The sequence below is a fragment of the Tachypleus tridentatus genome, chromosome 2 (genome assembly GCF_004210375.1).
Source record: "Tachypleus tridentatus isolate NWPU-2018 chromosome 2, ASM421037v1, whole genome shotgun sequence".
NCBI classification, from domain to species: Eukaryota; Metazoa; Arthropoda; class Merostomata; order Xiphosura; family Limulidae; genus Tachypleus; species Tachypleus tridentatus.
The window spans coordinates 99,756,369-99,779,583 of NC_134826.1; the positions used below are offsets into that span (position 1 = coordinate 99,756,369).

General features: G+C 31.7%; 1 protein-coding gene across 3 annotated transcripts in view; it reads right to left on the reverse strand.

Moving 5' to 3' along the window:
* The window catches only part of LOC143244678 (uncharacterized), a 70,641-nt gene that overhangs the window by 1,902 nt on the left and 45,524 nt on the right, over positions 1–23,215 (reverse strand). Inside the window, exons 1-5 of one of the 3 annotated variants that reach the window (XM_076489774.1) lie at positions 12,300–12,585; positions 12,033–12,169; positions 9,577–9,829; positions 7,527–7,623; positions 924–1,128 (exon numbers count right to left, since the gene is read on the reverse strand). In XM_076489774.1, coding sequence (XP_076345889.1) covers positions 929–1,128; positions 7,527–7,623; positions 9,577–9,813 — 534 coding nt within the window. In that variant the 5' untranslated portion in view covers positions 9,814–9,829; positions 12,033–12,169; positions 12,300–12,585 and the 3' untranslated portion in view covers positions 924–928. Of the gene's footprint in view, positions 1–923; positions 1,129–7,526; positions 7,624–9,576; positions 9,830–12,032; positions 12,173–12,299; positions 12,586–23,215 lie in introns of those variants that run through there. The other 2 variants (XM_076489776.1, XM_076489775.1) reach the window with 2 other exon arrangements.

A 23,215-nucleotide genomic window follows, 5' to 3' on the forward strand; every position in this document is an offset into this window, starting at 1 on the left:
AGTCAAATAATTCGTACTTTATACATATGAATGATAAGTGACGATGAATACAAAAGACATGACATCGTGTTAAGGATGTTAAATTTAAAACTGTGTAGAAGAACCTGAGAAAAAAATGTTGAAGAGAAATAAGAAAATCTAAATTTAAATTAAAGAATGCAGAGATTTAACTCTGATGAGGAATAAAAATGACCTAACATTATATTTAATAAATATTGGTGAACAATAACTAGATGTCTCATTTATTCAAAGAGAGCAATTCTTTATGGGAGTGCTTAATGTGGGTTAGTGAACTGTAATAAAACAATTAATTACCAGAAATTTTAATAATATTTAGTAATATGCCACTGTATTTTATCACTTATATACACAGTAGATTGGATATGCACAAATTTAAATATATAAAAGAAAAATAAGAATGAGTGAGCAGAGACTCCTCTGGAATTTGATTACTGAATTAACATTACTCTGAACTGAGTTGAAAAGTCCCTCAGTAGCTAAACAGTAAGTGTGATGTCGCATACAACTGTTTTTCTGCTTAACATCAAACAAACAAAATAATTCAGATATTCATTGCTATCTATTAATATTAGAAAAAAGCAACAACTTTGGAAATAAATTTTACGAAACCAAAAACAGGACATTCATAACCCCATAAAAATTAGATTATTTTCCATACGTATTTTTATTAAGTATGGTTTTCTTATAGGTTTTAGTAATGCGACAAAAACAAAATTAACGAAAAAATTAACCACAAAGGATTTCTAGAGAAAAAATTGATTTAAACCTTAGTATTTGCAATTTCACAAAAAAATATTGGTTTAGTACATTAATATATTAGTTCAATGATTAAAAATGTAATATCACATAGTTTTAATTTTCAGTTGTCTAATTGTAACTGCACAAGTGAAATTAATACTAACCACATTCACGATCGTCTTCTTTGGTGACGTAATAAGTACGATGGTATCCTTCTAGTTCTCTCCGTTGGAGCTGGTAGGTGGGATAATGCAAACAGCGAGAGATCTACATTATTTTGTTTACCTTCACAGCTGGCATTTGTAACAAGATTGTGTACTAATTCCCTAATTTCCGTTTGAGCCATGTGGTTGATATCCAGATTAATACCTGGTTGAGAGAAAACATCTTAGTTACGTGGAGTTCTTAGCATCGCGGATCGTCATTCAAGAAACGTTGATAGAAATGTATATGTATTATATCAAAATGAAAATCATATAGGATTATACGTACTTGCATAAGTTAGTTAGGTCAGCAGTACCATTATTTAATGTAAAGTATTGTTGTATGATTATTTAAATAATTGCTATGTGTTTGATGTTCGACAGAATAATAATTCTTATTTCAAAAAGACAAAATAATTAGAAGTGGTTGTTAAGTGATAATATTTACATAGAAGTTCATAATAAATGCAATATTGGAAATAAATTTTTCTTAGATTTGTATAATTTATTTTGTGGAGGTGAAATTTTAAATCATTCTATAAGTTTTGATAACATATCTCTAAAGATCTCTTTACATTTGATTTTATATTAAAATCTAGAAACTTACTGAACCAGAAAGGATATAAAACTATAATGCACATTTTCAAACTTATAATAATAACTGGTTCGAAAAAATTTGATGTTTATGGTTCAATAGCATTTAACAGACTAAATAAACACGTCAAAATAAATAATATCAGAGCTTCATACACACAATTAGATAAGAAATACGAAAATAAAAACAATTAAACTGAGAACTTCCTACACAAAGCTACAGTTCCCGGATGCACAGTACGGGAAAGATCATCACTACGTCGTGTTTGACCTGAGTTAAATGTAACGTGCACTGTACAAAAAGAAAACGCGAGATTCGTATAGCACAATTCAACCTATCGACACTTGGAAAATAGATTATGTAACAAGAATGCATTCAAACCATTGGTGATACAGCAACAAAAAATAATAGTTTGTAATTTTTATAATCTTGCTTTTACTTTTTAGGAATTTTCGTGAAAATGTTTGCCTCTTTAACTGAGTAAATGGTCCGGCATGGCCAGGTGAGTTAAGGCCTTCCATTCGTAATCCGAGGGTCGCGGGTTTAAATCCCCATCGCACCAAACATGTCCGCCCTTTCAGCCGTGGGGGCATTATAATGTGACAGTCAAGCCCATTATTCGTTGGTAAAAGAGTAACCCAAGAGTTGGTGGTGGGTGGTAATGACTAGCTGTATTCCCTGTAGTTTTACACTGCTAAACTAGGGACAGCCAGCGCAGATATCTCTCAAGTAGTTTTGCGCGAAATTCAAAAAACAAAACAAACAAACTGAGTAAATTCAAACATAGTTTAACGGATTAACATTAACTTTTAAACTTCTTAAAAACAACACTTCTTAACAAATAGATTGATTATAAGACTTCGTCCTCACTGTTGCTTCATTGCTTTTATTTTTATATTATCCAGTAAACGTTACTTCATGTTACAAGATATACCTTCGTGATATAAACTAGAAAACGGACAAGCAACAATGATAATGCCCGAATTCATGATTTTCAGCTTATGTGGATATCTCGGAGATTCAAAATATTTTAAATACGTTTTGACATCTGTGGAAAACAAAACGATTTGACAGTTGCTTGTAATTTCTATTATAATTACTACATTACTATTCTCGAAAAAGCAAAAAACAAGAACAACGACACAAAAAACAAGGTAATTCTGACTACAGTAAAATATATTTGTTTTCATATTACGAAATGCATTGTATCATATACATCAAAATTACATCCTTTGTGCTCTAATAATTAGTATATTTCATAACAAAACGAAAACCTCATAAAATTAGTAAATAATATTTTTACCAAAGCCATTCATAACACATGTTGATCACTGCAATTGTTAAAATCACCAAAACAATATCACCTATCCTTGATTTACTACCTATCGAGTTCAAACACAAACTGAATTTAATCGCTTTGCAAACTTTATTTCTTCCTTTAGAAACAGAAAATGATTGAATAAATTTAAAGTGCTTTAGGGGTTCGCTACCAGATACTTAGTGTATTGCCTAAAATGTTGCGACTTTAACACCATGCACTTTTGAAACTTTTTATCAATCTATTTCTTCTGTGAACATATATGTGTGTGTGTGTGTGCATATAGCTATATAACTATTTACAAGTTTTAATAAAAATCTAGGGAACGTGTTTTAGGTAAGAAACATTGTCAGGAAGCTTCTACAATACTTTAACATAAAGTACTCAATGTTTACATAAATTATACGAAACATTTCACCTACTAATAACAAATAATTACTCGAGTCAGTCCACAAGAAGTCTTGTACACATACGAACATGGATACGTTAAATTGTGCTTAATATGTTTTCTAAAAACTGAAAAGGGACTGTTCGAGAAGGAAAAGTGACAGGTCTATATTCCAGTGACCAAGAACCTAAGTGGGTTGTACTCTGTGACAAGTAAATTATCTCTTATGGAAGGTGCGTCGAAAACAATGAATCATTCTGTATTCAAAGCTATCTTTCAGATATATATTCAGGATTCAGGTAGCGTGTTTTTCAAATATTTTGAAATTATTAGCGCTTGACGAAGCTTGAAGGGGTACAGAGATAAATCTCTTAACCAGCTCTAATATTATGGTTGTGGTCATAGTAGTTTCAACAAAAGCCGTTGAAATAAATTTCAACAAAGTTATTGAACGAAATGACGAGTCACATGGTTTGGTTAGTGGCCCTTGTAAGGTTGTGAGAGACTAAAACAAAACGCTAGAACGAAATAGAAACAAGAAATTAAATTGTAACAACAACAGAAATACCAAATACAACTTTCAAACAATTGGAATACCAGTTGTTTTTATTGTTCGCCGTCTTTACTCTTAAACTGTCAAAACTGTACTTCTTTGATTAATACTTTTTCATCCTCGGAACCATGCTTAAAAGGTAGCATATTTGATTCAAGAACATTTGTGAAGAAGTTTAGGGTAGCTGTATTTTGCTTAATATGGTCTATTCCGAAAAGACAAGATACGTCAAAATCTTTAACGACAATAAAATATTGATCCAGAATATTAGTTGTTACTAGTAGTTTGGTTTCAAAATGTCCTAATGGTTGACAGTTTGTCATTCCGTCTTCAAGATACTTGTTACCTTTACTCAGAGTTTTATTTTGAAGTGTTGGATCAGTTTTCCTGATTTATTGCCATATATTTCTGTTTATTATTGAACACTCCAACACAGTGTCAATACGACCGATTGTTTGAACACTATTAATTTTTAGTGTAAAGCAGAGCAGATCCATTTTAGTTGTAGTTAAATAGTTGATGGAGGCTTATCTTTCAAGGAATTCGAAACCCTCCTCTTTTACCCCTGCTCTCGTCAACAGGCAATTGTCTTTCGTCTCTTTGTTTCCTGTTTACATATTTTACTTTATTTAGATAATCATAGATAAGTACTCTATTTGATTACAAGTATAACACAGGAAAACTACAGGATTCAATTGCATTAATAATTAATCACTTCTCTACTACTTTTTGTTTATTAATCCATCAATGCTCATATTGTTTTGTAACTTCAGCATATCAACAATAGATACAACAAAATCGCATTGCAAATATTCTCATAAAGAATCGTGTAACTGTGTTATTATACACTTCACAATTTCTCTATCTATAGCTTTAGCGTTCCTTAACTTATAGAGTATAAAGGTTTCAAAACAGATATAACCATTTACACTGTAAAAAACTTGGTTTCTTTTTGGAAAGAGGGATATTTTGTAAAGGTAAAACATTGGTGTTTGACTTTATCTAACGTGTTGCTGTTTATCTAACATATTACTGTCTTTGAATATAATAAAGAATATATATTGTTTACCTTTGTTCCCCATAAATATTTTTTTTAAAATCCACATTATTTAATTTAGTAGATGGAATCGTCAAAACCAAAACCAAAAAGTGAGGTTATATCTGTAGCGTTAAATGAAGATGTCCAAATCATCAAAGAAACACCTATACGTTTTAGCGACTGACTGTAGCGGCACTGGAACATAAAAGCATCTTGTTTAACTCTCAATCACAAAACATGCTTTCTTCTCTCTTTGCAATTGATTAGAACTTCAGGATTTTGGAGTTTTGCTAATTAATCCCAGCTTCAGGAAAATTTTCCACCTTAATACGGAATAAGTTGATAATATCTACTTAGGTTGGACTATTTATTCATGAGGAAGGTTTTCTTATGAAAGAACAATAGGAAAATAACACTCGTGCCTTATGAGATAGTAAAAATATCGCTTGATTCTGCTCTTTATGGCATAGCTGAGATATCCTTAGAGTTATGATGCTCCTTTGCGATGTAGTTGACATGTTTTCAAGTGTTTAGAACTTTAGCTTCGTGAGATACTTAAAAAAAGTTAAAAGATTTGACCTTCCTTTTCTGTGAGATAATTATGTGTGCGTGTGTTTATTGCATAGTACTCCTGTTTTGTGACATATATGAGATATGTGTTTAGCATATGATCTTCCTACTATATGACATGGTTGAGTCATATTTTAGTGAGATAACCTTTGGTTTATGATCCTCCTCCTCTATGATATAGACAATATGTCAAATGTACGTTCACTTTGTTTAGAGTATGACTGATCTATCTTCATATGTTTGTCTTCACTAATTTTACCCGTAAATTGAAAATATATTAGCTATTTCATATGCTATTTAACTATCTATAATATTCTATCGATGCAGAGACTTCACTAATGCCAACAAAAAGGTATTCAATTTAATTAAAAATAACCAGTTACGCAATAATTTAGTAAACACCTTAAACTTTTAAAGCTACACATTTCTAGTTTATTTAAGTCTCCAAAAACATCCCGTTATGCCTTAAAATAACAGGATGGAGAAATTTTCTGTATATGACCAAGTTATACGAAACATACTTTGTTAGCTCTGAGCACCATGGGAATATCAACCATGTGGCACTGTGATAATTATATCGTAAACTGACACAATTAGTTCAAATTCAGATTCAGTCATTTAGTTTTTTCGCTTTCTTTGAATTGTAATAAAGACCTTTAAACGGAGGAATAGAAGTGCAACAGCTGCATGATAAAAAAAAAACATTCTGAATGGAAGGTGTGGCACATATTCGCAAAAGCTGAGAAAATGCAAATTCCTCCTGCACAAGTGATTCAGTTCCAGTTAAACTCGACAGTATCGTTTTCTAAGTGTTTCTGAACGTATAATAAGATGATAAACAGTTTCACGGTGTAATTACAACAACACAATATATTTCTGCCTAATACATACACATGCATATATATTTTTCTCGGTACACGTATTCATATGTGTGCGTGTTTTCATAAACTAAATAAGCGATAGTATTACTTTTAGATTTAGATATGCCATATTCAGTTTAAAAATAATTAAAAATGTATACATTTATACATTAATTTGTTACTCAATATACTATGTAATTTTAATAGATCACATTTTATCACTAGAACGCATTTAAGAATCGCCATCTATGGGTCTATAATGAAATCTAGTTTCTAAATTTTTCTAATGCTGAAAAAGTCACACTTTAGCGAACAGCAAACGGAAATATAGGTCGATAATTTTTCACTTTGATAGCTTCCTGTACTTTCAGGGTACTGTATAAGGGAGGAAGATAGGAAATATGTAGTTGTTTATACTACAGCGACTTGTGGAGGTCTGAGAACCCGTTTAATCGTAAACTGATATATGTGTAAGTAACCTGAGGAGATAATAATATTTTATATCATGCGCTTAAAAAATTTTGTGTCCTCAGAAGTTAGTTTTTAATGCTGTAGGCTAACTAATAGTCTAAAAAATTAATAATCGTGATATAATCTCGCTAGGCTGTAAGTATTTGCTTACATTCACGAATTTGAACTCAGAACATGGTAATAACAATAATAATAAACTGTATCTTTGATTTGTCTATAATATACATAATGTTATAAAAATTTATAGGCATTCTTCGACTTTATTATGATTTTACTTAGAGCTTACTGTAATATCAACTTCTCTACCAATTATTAAACTCTGTAACAAGTAGTAATAAAATGTTCTGTACATTTTAAATTCAAACAATAATATAGTTCTTATAACTGATATTATAGTCTATTTAATTACAACTAGTCTTAAAATTCTTATCCTTTTACTTTTAGTTTGTAGTCATGTGAATTTCTATAGAGGTAATTTCAAACGTAAAGCTTAGTGAGGATGTCCTTATTTCACAAAAACACGGATGATTCGATGTGTTTTGGACGATAATCCTTTATCCTATCTATAAAAAGTATTTCAAAGTTAGAAGTCAAACAAGCAAAAATTAACTTTTAGGCTTGGTTTAATTTTCTGTGCGAATCAAAATGGGAAAACCGCCATAGACGCAGTGAGATTGAATGTTCTGTTCCTATCTATGTAAGCTCAAAGAATGATTTTTCTAACAATGTCTTACAAATACATCATATAAAGCTATTGTCTATAGATTCACCTTCCAAAAGTTGTGGGGCACCATACGATTTTAGCCTTGTCAACAGAACACTATGCAGATGGTCAATGTAACGAACGGCTTCCTCAATGACTGTCACCTGGGAGATAAAAAATCAGTATCAGTAATTAGTAATAGGTATAAGATACAATTGTTGGTAAACAAGTAAAGAAAACTAAAAAAAAAAGAGGTAAATGTGAGAATGGCTAATATCAATCCTTCAAAAGCGATGTAAACAAAATACATGTGATGGCATTTGTATCATACCTACATAATAACATATTATTATTAGTGTTGTTATGTAAGGATGATGCGAATGCTATTTCTAACATATTTTTTGCATTGTTTTTGAAGAATTGACATTAACCATCCCTACATTTACCTCTTTTTTTTAAAGTTTTTCCTTACTTGTTTGCTTGTTTTTTTAATACCGTGTTTCAATAGATATGGGAAGGTTGTATCTATAACTAAGTTCTAAATACAATGATGTCCAACTGTAACATTTATTGTTTATTTATTATTGGCTGGTAATTCCTGTTTCACCCTGAACTTAAGTTTTTTAAAGGAAAACAGTATTTCTGTAAGAAAAGTAACTTCAAGGGTAATGATAACATCCTTTACACTATAATTCTAATTTTTAAAAATAAAATACTACAATTTTTTAATACTACTTATAAAAGTGGATATTGTGTTTGAAACTATGTCACCTCAGTGAACTTGGTTGATACCATTGTTTTGGTTTTTGAGTTATCATGTAATGAAAAAGAAGCAGCAGAAAGTATAACAAGAAATTTGAACTTTTCCTGTGATATTTACAGACATTGTTGGAACGTATGAGCTAGTCATTACATAGATATTGTTATAAAATGAAACAATTTTATTTTAGTAAAATTCTGATGGCTGTTTGAAGAGACTTTTAAAATACCATTTCAAAGAAGATTAGAACCAAGCCTACACAAGCAGGGCTAACGAATGACTAGTAATAACATTAAAGGGGAAGTTATAGCCAACGAAAAATTCTAAATTCATTATTAAAGGTTCTTGTATTGGCAAAATGTTTGAAGTAAGTTATTGCTTTATAAAACCAATTTCAATGAACAAAATAATACACTACAATTATTTACATAAATTAGTAGTTTTCAATTTGAATGAAATTATTTACGATTCATGTAAAAATATACAAATATTTAAGTCTCATAAACTATTTATACAGAAAGTAAGTAATATAAAAAAGACGTACAACAGTGCATTTGGATAACTTGCGAAAAACTGCAACATGTCATGTTCAAAGCACATTTTTTCTTGGTAACTTTCCATAATCCATCTAGTATTGCCATGAGCACGTGGGCGACTTTTCTAAACAACTATATTTTCATGTATTCTCACTTGTTAGAAGACTGATTATCAAGGACAAGGTACAATTTGTGCTGGTCTCTTTTTGAATCGTCTTGTATCATGAGCTCATCTATATGCTGTGTCTTTCTATGTCATTAGATATGAAGGATATTCTCGTTTTGGAAATTTAAATATCATCTGAATATATATTTATAATCTAAGTATGTGAATATATTATGTCTGAAAGTCTGTTAGATGTTCTTTCCACGCGTAATTCATTTTCTGTGGCATCATCCTACTTATGAACATCAAACAATGTCAAAATATAATTCTGATATATTTCGCTCCATCTTGATTTTATATTGATTGGAGGTGTCACATGGCTTGCTAATTTGCTTATTCAAAATCGTTTTAACATAACATACTGAACTTTCTGCAGGCTTATTAAGTTTAAAGGCCCATATCTGTGTCTAGATTCAAATTGATTGAAGCATGATTTGCATTAATGTATCTAAACGTCAACAAGTAAACTTGGATTTTATTGATTTATTTTTGACATGTTAGGGGTGAGAATAAATTACTTGGCATTAATATTACTGTCTATTCTTTGAGCACCTGCAATAAAACATCTAGCAATGAAAGATATACATTAATGACACATGCACAAATTAAAAAAAAGGTTCGACATAGGTAACATTTTCTACATTATTTATTTTACCTTTGACACTTTCGGCTGAGCTGCAACAGCTGGAACCATGGACTTTAAACGTTTGTAGTCATGTCCACGAAGAGTTTTAGTCCGTATTTTTTTATCTTTATTCGTTACTGGTTTTTTAACATTCAATTGAGACACTGTCTGAACCCCACTGTTCATCTGCTGTGGAGTTGCTGGTCCAAGTCTGCCACATGGCTGGAAACTTCCTGATATTGATTGATACATACTCTTTCTCGTCATTTCAAGTTGACTATTGCTGTGAAATAAACAAGAATTATAGTGTCAGAATATTTTTGTTGAGGTTATTATTGACAAGGTTATAAAAATATTTTTAATAGAACCTGCCGCAATCTTACGCTGATAAATTCAATTAGAGAAAATGTGATTTGGACAATGTATAAATGAAAGGTAGATAAGTTTTATGTGGCATTGATAAATAAACAATTAAAAGTATACACAACGGGAAAAACAGTTTGTACGTTCTAAAAAAAAAAGAGTTTGCATAGAATGTTTTTCAGAGAGATATGCTCATCATTAAGTGAAAAGAGAAATTTGTATAATGTATTTATTAATGCATGATTAGAATGTGAAATAGGGTTAAAGGTCCCATGTTTGACCAAATTTTATCATTTTTGCATATTGATTAATTTGGTGAAATGATGAATTAGTAATATTAAAAATATTAATGACTTACTATTCTTTTTGTTTTGTTTCCTGCCATATCACTGCGTTACAAAGAATGTTAATCATGCCAAAGTAGCACTGTCACACAGTGTGGCGTTGAAATGGTGATAACATAAAAGTTCATATTATTAAAAAACAAAACAAAAAACAGTGATATATTAAAATAGGAAAAAACGTAACATTGTTTCAGGATTTTAGAATTACAGCTATTTCAGCTTATAAATATTTAAATATGAAAATATTTTAAAAATCAAGTGTGTTTGTTTGTTTTAGATATTTTTAGCTAACTGTCCTGAATTTCGAAATGATAGACTAGAGGGGAAGGTTAACGGTCAATCGCACTCACGATAACTCTTGGGCTACTGTAGGATTGGGCCATCAGTCCTATTATGTGTCAGTGTTCCCAAAGTGCAGCACGCAATTCTGCGGTATTGGGACGTAAATCATGGATCTTTGGACGCTAACCATTAAGCTACGTCCGGCCAAATCAAGAATGAACAAGATATGAAAAAATATAGCTGGATAAATAATAAATGCTTGGATTACTCTCAGCATTTTTATAAATAAGTTTTAAAAATCATTTAAGAAATGTTTATCCTCTGATAGTAAAATCGTACGAACTTGAATAATCAAACCAAGACCTGAAGCTCACAATGTAGCTATTCTGAAGGGATATATATATATATATACACACACACACACACACTCACACATAAATCTATATATATTTGTGAATGTTATGTATAAATATTAAAGCTTTTCTAGGTGAACGCAGAATATATCCATTAAATAAAGATGAATAGAATTGTAGATGATTGATAAGCTAAAGCATTACAATTAGATAGAATGTGTGTTATAGTACTTTATAAATCATTACGAGAAAAAGGAAACGAAATAATATTACATCTGAATTCATTACATCAAGTTTACTAGGCCCGGCATGGCCAGGTGTGTTGAGGCGTGCGACTTGTAATCTGAGAGTCGCGGGTTCGCATCCCCCCTCGCCTCAAACATGCTCGCCTTTTCAGCCGTGGGGGCGTTATAATGTGACGGTCAATCTCACTATTCGTTGGTAAAAGAGTAGCCCAAGAGTTGGCGGTGGGTGGTGATGACTAGCTGCCTTCCCTTTAGGATGCTACATAAAATGTTATTTTTTCTAAGTTATAATAGCTTGTTGTTTATGTTTAAATTATAGCAAGATGCAAGACAACAAGTCAATAACGAATTCATAAAATCTATTTCATAAAACAAGTTAAAAAGTTGGTATAAAAGGAAAACGATTTAGAAGGAAAAATATTGCTTACTTTTTAAAGAAACATTTAGCCCAAAACAATCATGCATTGTAAATACATCGTACAAGTGTGATACTAATGTTATAAACGTGTGTAAAAATGTATATATGTATTTACTGTATGTTGAGAATTATATTATTTATACGATTGGAAGCGACTTTCTCAGAAAGTGTGTGTAAGTTTAAACAACGGCATGTTTGTATGTTTTACAATGGACCATATGATCGAAAAATGCAATAAAAGTATATATTATTAACTCCGACTGAAAGATAAGATTAACATTTTTTTTGCAGAAAACTCAGAGCTTAGTGACCTCAAGTTTAGAACGATGTCTGATAATAATTAGAACAATAAATACTTTATAGTGAACTTTTGTCTTTACAACTTGGTTGTACTCATAAAAAAAAAAGAGTCAAAATTACAGCTACATAAGTATAGTAGTGACAGGGAAGAATTGTTACAGTTGATACATATAACGCTTACCGGCTCTTCTCTAAAGCTTGCGTACACCTTGCTCTTGATTAAAACGACTTTAACGTAATAAAAGTTCCTTCCTTAGGGGATGACATTTGAATTCGTCATGCGGTGGTCCTGATCGGGTTGTTGTTTCTTGAAAACACCTGCTTGTTTGATGAGTTAATAATCTATTATTTCTTTACTTATTTATAAACAACGATTCATGTGCTGAATCAGAAGTCAACTCTTGTTAAAATTCAATAAAAACAGCAGCAACAACAAAACAATACTCACAGATAGAGGAACTACCGATGAATGTGTAATTAATTACTCGTCCTCTTCCAGCGACAGAGAAATATCAACTAAACTCAATGGGTTATCTCCACCTATCTAGACTACTTGGAAGAGACTGTGGGTGACGTTACTCGATAGCGGTTACTTCTGCGCAAAACTACTTTTAGATCATTCCCTCATTTTACACATCATGCAGAACTATTTTTGGGTATAATATATTACTATATTTGAAAAAAAAATCGTTATATACATAACAGGATAAAATTAAACCTTGCGATTTTTGTTTGTAGATTGATATAATACACTTAAAAGGCAGACCTACTTTTTTCTTTTTGTCGATAAATTGTGTGCGGATTGACTCAGCTTTGAACTTTCAAAAACTCCAGCTGGATCGCAGGTGTTGAGGAGCAGACGAAAAACAAGCGGGAAGCAAAAATGTGTGGGAGAATCGGCGGGAAGTGCAGCCTGTGTGCAAGTCGTGTTAGGGATGTTAGCGCAAATCCTGATGATGACGTTGTTATTAAAACCAAGTACGACTGGTTTCAATCTCAAGTTAATATTAAGCCTAACATATTGACAACGAATGGACAATCCTTCCCGCGAGAAAATACGTCCAGATGTTTCTTCCTCATTAAGTATTCGTATATCTGTACATTTTAATTTTAAAAAGAAGAAAAAAACTCACACATACACCAAAATTATTAAAGAATGTAAATTAAGTCATTTGCTCGTTCTGTGTTCTATCAAATAATCTATATATTTTAATTTTGGAGTAAAGGGAAAAAATGCTGTAATTTGATTAAAAGTTAACTGCTTTTCCAATATAACTATATTTACATTTCGCGGAACAATAATTTTGTTCCCAATCGTTATAAAAAGATGTAACGACAATGGAAGTTTATGTTTCTTGGGTCAAAATTACTATTCGGTTATTATGAAATTTATGGAAAGCTTTTTTCTATCCAGACTGGTAAAAAAGTTTAGAAAAAAATTATCTTTACACTCCGTATAGAAATATATGTATATTAACCAACGTTTCACCTTTGCAGCTTCCTCATGTTATTAATTGTTAATATACATAAAACGTTTGGTTATAAACAAGCCTGTTTATGTGTATACGACTGTGTATTTCAAAATAGAGGTCAGACGGTTGTATATTAGATGCAATTTAATATACATGAAGATTGGTGGAGTATGTATATTAGTCGTGGAAATGTGTGATGAAACACCGTTTATGCATGTAGTTAAGAATAATTTCCACTTTAGTGCGGGTATCAACCAAGAACTGTTATGTCAGTCTCAGAACTGTATAACGACAGCAATGTATTAGGAGACCTTTCTTAGTAAGAAGAAAAAGTGAATGCTTGTAAGTAATTGACGCGTGGAAGTCAGTACTTCCCTCTTTCCATATGTATGTTTCCTTTAAGCATCCACATATATATAGTTTTTATACACATTGCGGTAAAGGTAATATTTCGTATAGCACATATTTTTCTAGTTTGAAACAAAACTAAAGTTTTAGAAATTTTGACTTCTGACAATACCGACTTTAGGTGTTTGAAAAATTCTTAAGTTAAGCAATGAGTTTTGTTTCGTATGTTCATGGAATAGGGATCAATACATATTGAAACCTTTGCACATTTGGACTTGGGCATAAGGTCTAAATAGAGAAAAATTCATTATTCGCATACAGTTATAAAATACTTTCTATATTGCCTCGTTAGATAGTTCTTGAATTTGGTCCTTCTCATTTAATACTTCTATGTATTAGCTTAAAACGTGTCTTAAAGTGCAAATAAAACCACTCTCTACTGAATTGCATCCTGCAATAAAATAGTTGACAACTATTATACAATTTTGGCAAGTAAAAATTAGGTTGTGAAACTAAAATTTCAATTCTGAGAAAAGGAAAAAACACATAATGCGCTGTGTTTTATCCTGGAAATATGCAATTGATCCATGTACTAAAATAGCTTAAGCCTTTTCATATTGTTGTGGGTGATGTTTACCCTAAGTTTAAGAATGTTTCTTGAAAAAATATGAAAAACTAGATCTTGTTAGAATTTGACCATATTTAATTTATTTACTGCTGTACTTAATGCAAAGCAACAGCGTAAGTAGAACATAAAATGACTGAGCTGGTGTGTGTATTTTTTTCTTTTAACAAAGCTACATCTAGCTATCTGCTGAGGTGAATGGAACCGCTGATTTAAGCGTTGTAAATCCCTAGACTTGCCTTTGCACCAGCGAGGGGACTGAGGTGCGGTGATTACATGTTTAGAATATGCTTGTTAAATCAAACTTTTTTTTTTTTTTCTTTTTTTACTTCACCACAATTGGTTTCTCATAGCTTCTTAACCGATTTCCTTCCTGGCCAGAATTTATTAAAATTCGATCCTCAAGAAACTTTAGACAATTTATGAAGTATATGAAGCTGAAACTAAACAGCTTTTAAACATAAACATTTAAGCAACTTTGGGGATCTGTTTCTATAACGTATAAAGTGATAGGTGCGCAAAACTGTGTGCGTGTGTAATCAAAATCACTACTGTATGAGGAAGGTGCTAGATAAGGTTCGAGAAGCAAGTCCTGCACATTGTTTCTCACGTATCTTTTCTAGTATGTTGTTCACTTGTTCAGAAAAGTTGAAATCGAGGAAATGACTGTAATGCAGTGAAATGTTCAGGTCACGTGTCATTGTATCACGGTGGAATGATTACTTTGCGTGTCATTTTAGTATAAGGAAATGTTTAGATGACATGCCACGGTAAGTCGGTGAAATGTTCACGTCGCGTATCACTTTGATGTAAGGAAATGTTGAGGTGGCATGTCACTGGAACACAGAGAAATGTCAACTTTGTCACATCTGCTATATTCAATACTGACGAAGAGTTTCGCTTATTATCTCGACTCATTAAGCCTTCTGGAATGCAACAGATATGGTAGTGGTATAGGCGTTATTTATACCATAAACGTGACTGTTATAACATTAAGTATTTATTTTCTAGTATTTAACTTTGCGTTCAGTTTACCATTATTCAGATAAACTGGCGAACAAGCAATCTTATCTTCTTGCGTATCCGATGTTATTTCATATTTAAAATAATCATTATTTATGTTTTCATAAGAAAACGTATTTTCAAAACTAATACGTAACGTTGTTAATTAAATTAATATATGTCAAAATAATTACGAAAATATAAATAAGGTGGTTAGCTGGTAGTTAAATATTCTTTACTTTATTGAGGTTTCTCAGTAGGAAAATGTGTTACGAATATGCTGTTGAAATTACAGATTCTGCATTTTATAGGTCTTGGTAAATGGCTTGTTTTGAATAAGATGGAAGTTACAATGATTTTTATATAAACATGTTATGAGCGGCTCTTTCAGAAGAGCGAGTACATTATTTATTAACCAATATAAGTTGTTAAGAAACTGAATTTTCATAAACTACAAGCACATTGTTGTTTTATCTTGGAACTCTCCTCTTAAAGTTTCTCAAGCAAACACTTTGCTATAAAGACCTGTAAGTTCATCTATGCTACATTTTAAAGCAGAAACGCTTTTTTGTTTTTTTCCTAACTCGCAGGGAGCAAAACGTGGAATCATGCGTGTCCTTCTACAGCTGTGAACAATTTTGTTAACTGAGGAAAAGAACACTCTTAGGGCTTGAAAGGAGGAAGACATGGTCTAGAGTTACACAGACACTTCGTTGAAATCGTTACTAATCCGTGGGATGAACACAGCATAGATAGCCCACTGTGCAGCTTTAGGCGTTAAAAAGAAACCAGTAAAATTTAAAACAGGAATGATAACACTAGTATGCTGTAAAAAATCCAAAAAACTTTCTGACATGAAACATCTCAGCACACCAAGCTATTAAGAATAATTAAAAAATAATATATACACATTTCTGTTAATTATATTTATAATGAAGATACACCTAAGACTGGGATATAGCAAACCAATAATTTTTTCGCTAAGCCATTGAAGATTCTTCAGTGTTTGTCCTCCACTGGGACAGCAATAAGTTTACGGAGCTGCAACGCTAAAATTAGGGGTTCGATTCTTCTTCGTGTACACAGCAGATAGCCCGATGTCACTTTCCTATTAAAAGCACACATAAACACATTCTTCAATATCTTGTTTGTGGTTAAGCACAAGGCTACACAAAGGGCTCTCTGTACTCTGCCTACCACGGGTATTGAAACCCGGTTTCTGGTGTTTTAAATCCGCACATATACTGCTGTGCCACTGGGAGGGGGCTCAACATCTTAAAGCTATGGTATTTCTAGCAATATATAGATAAAAAATTCAATAACATTGTAATACTAGCTCAAATCTGCCGAAAACATTCTGTTCAATTTTAAGGCGAGCAAAGAATTAACATAAGATAATTTAGGTTGGTACGATGATGTATGTACAGTAATTGTCTTTCGGTAATTATAGATAACTCCTGATCAGCGAAAACTATCTTCTGGGGACAAAACTAAAATAAATATAACACAGTAATTAATTTGTCTAATTTAAAATAACGTTTATAGAATGACTGTTGGTTGTTAAGGTATTTAGTTAGTAGTAAAACATTTGGCTTATTTCCATTTAGGTTAACCTAAATATTGTTATATTTGTTTATTTAAGGTCTTCCAACGATAAATAACTTTATGTACTCCTGAAAACAACACAGGAATCACTTTTATTAAGATTTGTCGTCAATGTAAGTATTTTGCCTACTGATGAAGGGTCGGCATCAAAATTAAGGTAACAAATAATTTTGGGAATTCATGTCAGTTCGTGGCTTCAATACGACTTAATCTTTCTTTTGTTTTTGTTTGTTGCTTTTTTATCCATCCTAGTAGGATCTCATGATACTCCATCAATCAGTCATGTTGCCTTATGCAGATGAAAAAATTATGATGTATTTAATTCTACACATGAAACAGTTTTTACTCCTAATAAATGTTACAGAACATTTCGTTCATTGATCAATATTTTCCATAAAACATTTTATTACATAAGATCTTTCCAAATAGAGATCGATTTTTTTAGGTCATGTGATGCATTTTATACTAATTCATTAAATCCGAACGGGTCGGCAAAAGACCCGTAGCGACAAGAAGGGGAAGGTGCGATGGCACTTGTGCTCTTTGTGTTGCTTTGACGGTTTTACTTTCGGCTAATATCGCTTGAGAAACTTTAAGAGGAGAGTTCCAAGATAAAACAACAATGTGCTTGTAGTTTATGAAAATTCAGTTTCTTAGCAACTAATATTGGTTAATAAATAATGTACTCGCTCTTCTGAAAGAGCCGTTCATAACACGTTTATATAAAAAAACATTGTAACTTCCATCTTATTCAAAACAAGCCATATTCATAAATTGTCTAAAGTTTCTTGAGGATCGAATTTTAATAAATTCTGGCCAGGAAGGAAATCGGTTAAGAAGCTATGAGAAACCAATTGTGGTGAAGTAAAAAAAAAAAAAAGAAAAAAAAGTTTGATTTAACAAGCATATTCTAAACGTGTAATCACCGCCCCTCAGTCTCCTCGCTGGTACAACGGTAAGTCTACGGATTTACAACGCTTAAATCAGCGGTTCCATTCACCTCAGCAGATAGCTAAAAGAAAAAAATACACACACCAGCTCAGTCATTTTATGTTCTACTTACGCTGTTGCTTTGCATTAAGTACAACAGTAAATAAATTAAATATGGTCAAATTCTAACAAGATCTAGTTTTTCATATTTTTTCAAGAAACATTCTTAAACTTAGGGTAAACATCACCCACAACAATATGAAAAAGCTTAAGCTATTTTAGTACATGGATCAATTGCATATTTCCAGGATAAAATACAGCGCATTATGTGTTTTTTTTTTTTCTCAGAATTGAAATTTTAGTTTCACAACCTAATTGTTACTTGCTAAAATTGTATAATAGTTGTCAACTATTTTATTGCAGGATGCAATTCAGTAGAGAGTGGTTTTATTTGCACTTTAAGACACGTTTTAAGCTAATACATAGAAGTATTAAATGAGAAGGACCAAATTCAAGAACTATCTAACGAGGCAATGTAGAAAGTATTTTATAACTGTATGCGAATAATGAATTTTTCTCTATTTAGACCTTATGCCCAAGTCCAAGAGTAAAATTGCTGAGTGTTAAAATTTACTGTTATTTTGTTTCAGGTATAAAAGTGATATTTTTGTGAAGAAAAACCTCAAAAGCAGGCTCTTTTAGCTCTAATAATTGTTTCAATGATCATGTGATCTTATGAGATCTGTAATAGAGATAGAGGTTGTTCTTCATATTTTGCACGTAGAAATTTTCACGAGAAAATATTTTTAACATCTTACCTGAGTCATTTGATGCTTGTCATTTATCAAAGTTTATCTGTGAGTGGCATACACTCACGTCCAGCATGACAACTTTAAACAAAAGATCTGCAGAAGTGCCCATTCGCTAGAGGGGTCTCCTGGGTTACTGGATTTGAATAGTTGGGTGTGATAAATGAGAAAGTAAAGTAAAAACAACGTCCGTTATCTAGTCAAATGTGAACGTGGGGAGAATTTTAACTGAAATTCTTAATCTCAAGTTACCGTCTAACACATGACTTTTGTAAATCATACGTTTTGAAGTTTCTTCAGGACTTTTTATTGTGTAATTATGACTTTGTGAGAAAAAAAAAAAATGTTCACTTAACGTCCAAGTCTTCTAGCTTACATGCTAGTTTAATTACAGGTTTAAAAATATGAACGTGAAGTTACTGGGATAAGTACAAAATAAATCAACGTTTATACTGGTAGAAAATTTAAAGGAAGGAAAAATAACAGAAATATCTTTAAAACTTTTAGATTCATGAATAATAGTACAGGTAATCAAGAAATGTACAACATTTTGTATTTGAAAACTTAAATCAATTTTGCGATTACAAAATATATATATGTAGAAATACACATGAAATTTGTAGTTCATTTCTGTTTCGCATAGTTTACATTATGTTTGATCTCTCTAGATTTTAATGAATCACTGTAAACAATATTATCTCTGTGACAAAACTTTCTCTGTCATGATTCGTTTTTGAAGTTTTCAAGAATGCAGAATCTGTTTCTCTAATTCATATACACCTCCGTATTCTCTTCGTCTTCCTGTTTCCGTGATTCATAGTCGCAAATTATTTATATATATTTGTTGCTGTTCGGTTGTCCTTACAAGCAAATAAATAAAGACAGAGTTTCTATCTCTATTACAACAGGCATACTAAATGCAACGAATGAATTATTCTATATACTGAGTGAGGTATTTAGAGAAATATTTTAATTTATAATCATATCTTCAGACAAAGACCAAGACAGTTTGCTTCCATATATTTCTTTTACAGATTAAACTGAGTATTTGTATCACTGAAGTGCAAGCAATTACATTACATTTTAGTTTAATATTCAAAACTTACATCCAGTTTACGTTATTTCTTTTATTAGGTGAAGGAGCTAGGAAGTTTACTAATAAAATGAATTACTTTGAATCTAGATATTTAACAAACATCTCAGACTTAAATTCAATGGAAAACACATTTTAACTCATTATTAAACTAAGTTATTTTGATGAATGAAACAGAGTATTTTTAAAAGTGTATACATATATATATCCTGATAAGTAGTAAGCACGCACTGCCATAACAAGGTGCGTTTACAAACCAGTCGTAAGGATAACAAAGAAAAAAGGTTGCAAGAAACAAACAAACACTATACCATTTAAGTCAGAAAGACGTAACTTTTACTTAGTACAGTAGAATTAAAGTTTATTTTCAATTTTACGCAAAGATAAACGAGGGCTATCTGCGCTAGCCGTCCCTCGTTTAGCATATAAGACTAGAGGGAAGACAGCTAGTCATCACCACCCACCGCCAACTCTTGGGCTACTCTTTTACCAACTAATAGTGGGATTGACCATCACATTATAACGCCCCCACGGCTGGGAAGGCGAGCATGTATGGCGCGACGCGGATGCGAACCCGCGACCCTCAGATTACGAGTCGCACGCCTTAACGCCCTTGGCCATGCAGAATATTTGCAGACTTACAACGCTAGAAACCGGGTTTCAATACTCGTGGTGTGCAGAGCACAGAGCCAATTGTGTAGTTTTTGCCCAATTACAAACAAATCGTGTCTATTTGCTCAAAATTAGAGACAGATTTGAACAGATAATATTTTTTGTACTTCTGCTCGAAACTTCCTAAAAGAAAAGAACTAAAAACAAAGATTAACTAATATTATGGAAAAATTGTCATTTTAACGTACTGTCAATATTGTTTTATATTTTAGTAAAATTAGAGCTGGAAAGGAGGTACACAAATGATCTGCCTTTGGTCAGTATCTCACTGGTTTTATAGTTTTATTTTTCAACAATAAAATGTCCCTGTCTAATAATAAAAATTAATCAAGCAAAAAAAAACATAAAGAAAGAATAGTTACTAGAATTCAATCTTCAGCAATATTGAAGAAGCTAAAAGCAACACTACATGTAAAACTTTTAAGATCAAATTTTAATGTGAATCAGCCATAATTGTCATTAGAGAGACTAGTCTACATGGAAAAAGGTTTTATAAAATGGAATCTCAGTTTAAGTCTAACATCTTTAAACTGCAGAACCTTGTTTGCCAACAACAAAAGAGGCCAGGTGTAGTCTACTGGTTATCGTAACCGACAATAAATCTTAGGTCCAGGTTCGCGTGCCGTTACACCCAACACACATTCCCCACTTTGAGATTAGGGGTAAATTAAAAATGTCACATAAACTATAAAAAGTTAACTGGTACAGTTTCGAGTAAGGTTTACACTATGGAAATTTGAGTTTTAGTTTACAATTTGTTTTACTTGTTGCACTTTTTCAAATTGATACTATGATATTTATATTGAGTTTGTATATTAATTTGAGAAATTTAATGTAAATGACGACTTCTATTATCTTTTATACAGTAAAACCTGTCTAAGGCGGAATCGTAAGGGATCGAGTAAAATTTCCGGCTTAAGCAGCTATTCTGGCTTAGACATAGTGAACATGCATTTCCTTAATTACATGTAATTTTTGAGCGAAACGTTATACTTGCTTGACTCAAGGGAAGTAAAACATTTGTGAATAAAGTTATTATACTGTTTATGCTATATTTATTAGAATAAGAACAAAAATAGACATTCAAAATATACATGAGTACACAAAGTCTTAATCAAAGTTATTTGAAGAAAGTGCCCAATTTCAACTGTTTCGTTTTTTTAATGGGCTTTTCTCATGCGGTTAAACGAGAATGCCAATTCTATGGTTTTTTCATGAAGTTCATTTTCCCCTTTCATTTTTGCGTATAATTTGATTGCGTTAATATAATTTAACATTTGTGATGAAGTAGGAATTTCTATTTCCTCACTATCTTTTCCATTTTGTTCATCTTCTGAATCTCTCACACTGTTATCATCTTACGATTCTATTATAGATTTTAAATCAAGTTCATCAGTTTCTGTTGAACATTCTTGTCAACGTTCACAAAACCTTCCGCGTTCACAGAATCATCTGCATCAATCTTCTCAATCAGAGTCTGGTTTCACTAGAATCATCATAACAAACAACTTCTCCACAGTCTCCGCCATTATCAAGAATAAATCCACAGTTTCAAAAGCACTTTATTATGCATTCATCTTTTATGCATTTGATTGAATGACTTAAAAATGCAATTGCATCTAACACGTCAATTTTCATGGTCATTTCAGATGTTCTCTTACAGTCGTCCATGTTTACAATAATATGCTGAAGCATCAATTTTTCTGTATTTCAATTTTATACAGTGTATAATTCCGTTATCTAGTGGCTGTAGAACTGATTTTGCACATGAAGGTAGAAAGACTAAACGAACATTTGAAAGTTGAACTTTTGGGTGACAAGTTGCATTATCTAGAAAAAGTAGAATATTCCTATTTTCTTGTTCCATTCTTTTGTTTAATTTGTTCATAAATTCCTCGAATATAGCACTTTTCATCCACGTTTTATTATTCATTTTCCAGTCCACAGGAAGTTGATTCTTCCTTAAATTTTTGAAGCAGCGCAGATTTTCACTTTTACCTTTTTCTCTTAGAAAATTTCCCTAAATTTTAAAATTAAGCAAGATAGGAATTCATTATTTTGTGAGAATTATTTAAAGAGTAGAATTTTGCACCTAAAAGACAAATATATTTCTACAAATCATGAATCTAATTTAACTGCAAAAATGATGACGACAGAAAAAAGAACAGAATATATTTAACCAATACTTACTGTAACAAAATATTCGAGAATTTATTAATATTTCGACAAATTATTAATTAAACAATAATCTATTAATACGTAAAGAAATTATTAATTAAATAAGAAATTAATATTTAATCAAAAACATTTTTTCCGTCTTACTCAGGCTCTAGTCCTACTTGTTGATAGATGAGGCAGGTGAAATATAGTTTTTGGTCCGCGTTACGCAGGTTCCATCATATAGAGGGCCTATTGTAAGAGAAATCTTAAGATAATGCCGCAAAATTTTGATATTTCGGGCTTAGACAGGTTTTACTGTATTATATTTTGTGAACAAATCTGGTAAGATAGAATGTGCTGTCTTAGAGCTGTTCAAGTAATGAAGTCACAAGTGACGGAGAACAATAGAAAGGAACGTAGTGATGTGTGCCAGGGACCTTTTCTTATAGGAAAGCCACATCTGGTTATTTGCCGTGTCCACTGAGTAAAATCGAACCGCTGTTTTAGTGTTGTTTGTTTATTTTTTGTTTTTGTTTTTGTTTTTTGGAATTTCGCACAAAGTTACTTGATGGCTATCTGTGCCAACTGTTTGTTTTTGTTTGTTTTTTGGAATTTCGCACAAAGCTATCGAGGGCTATCTGTGCTAGC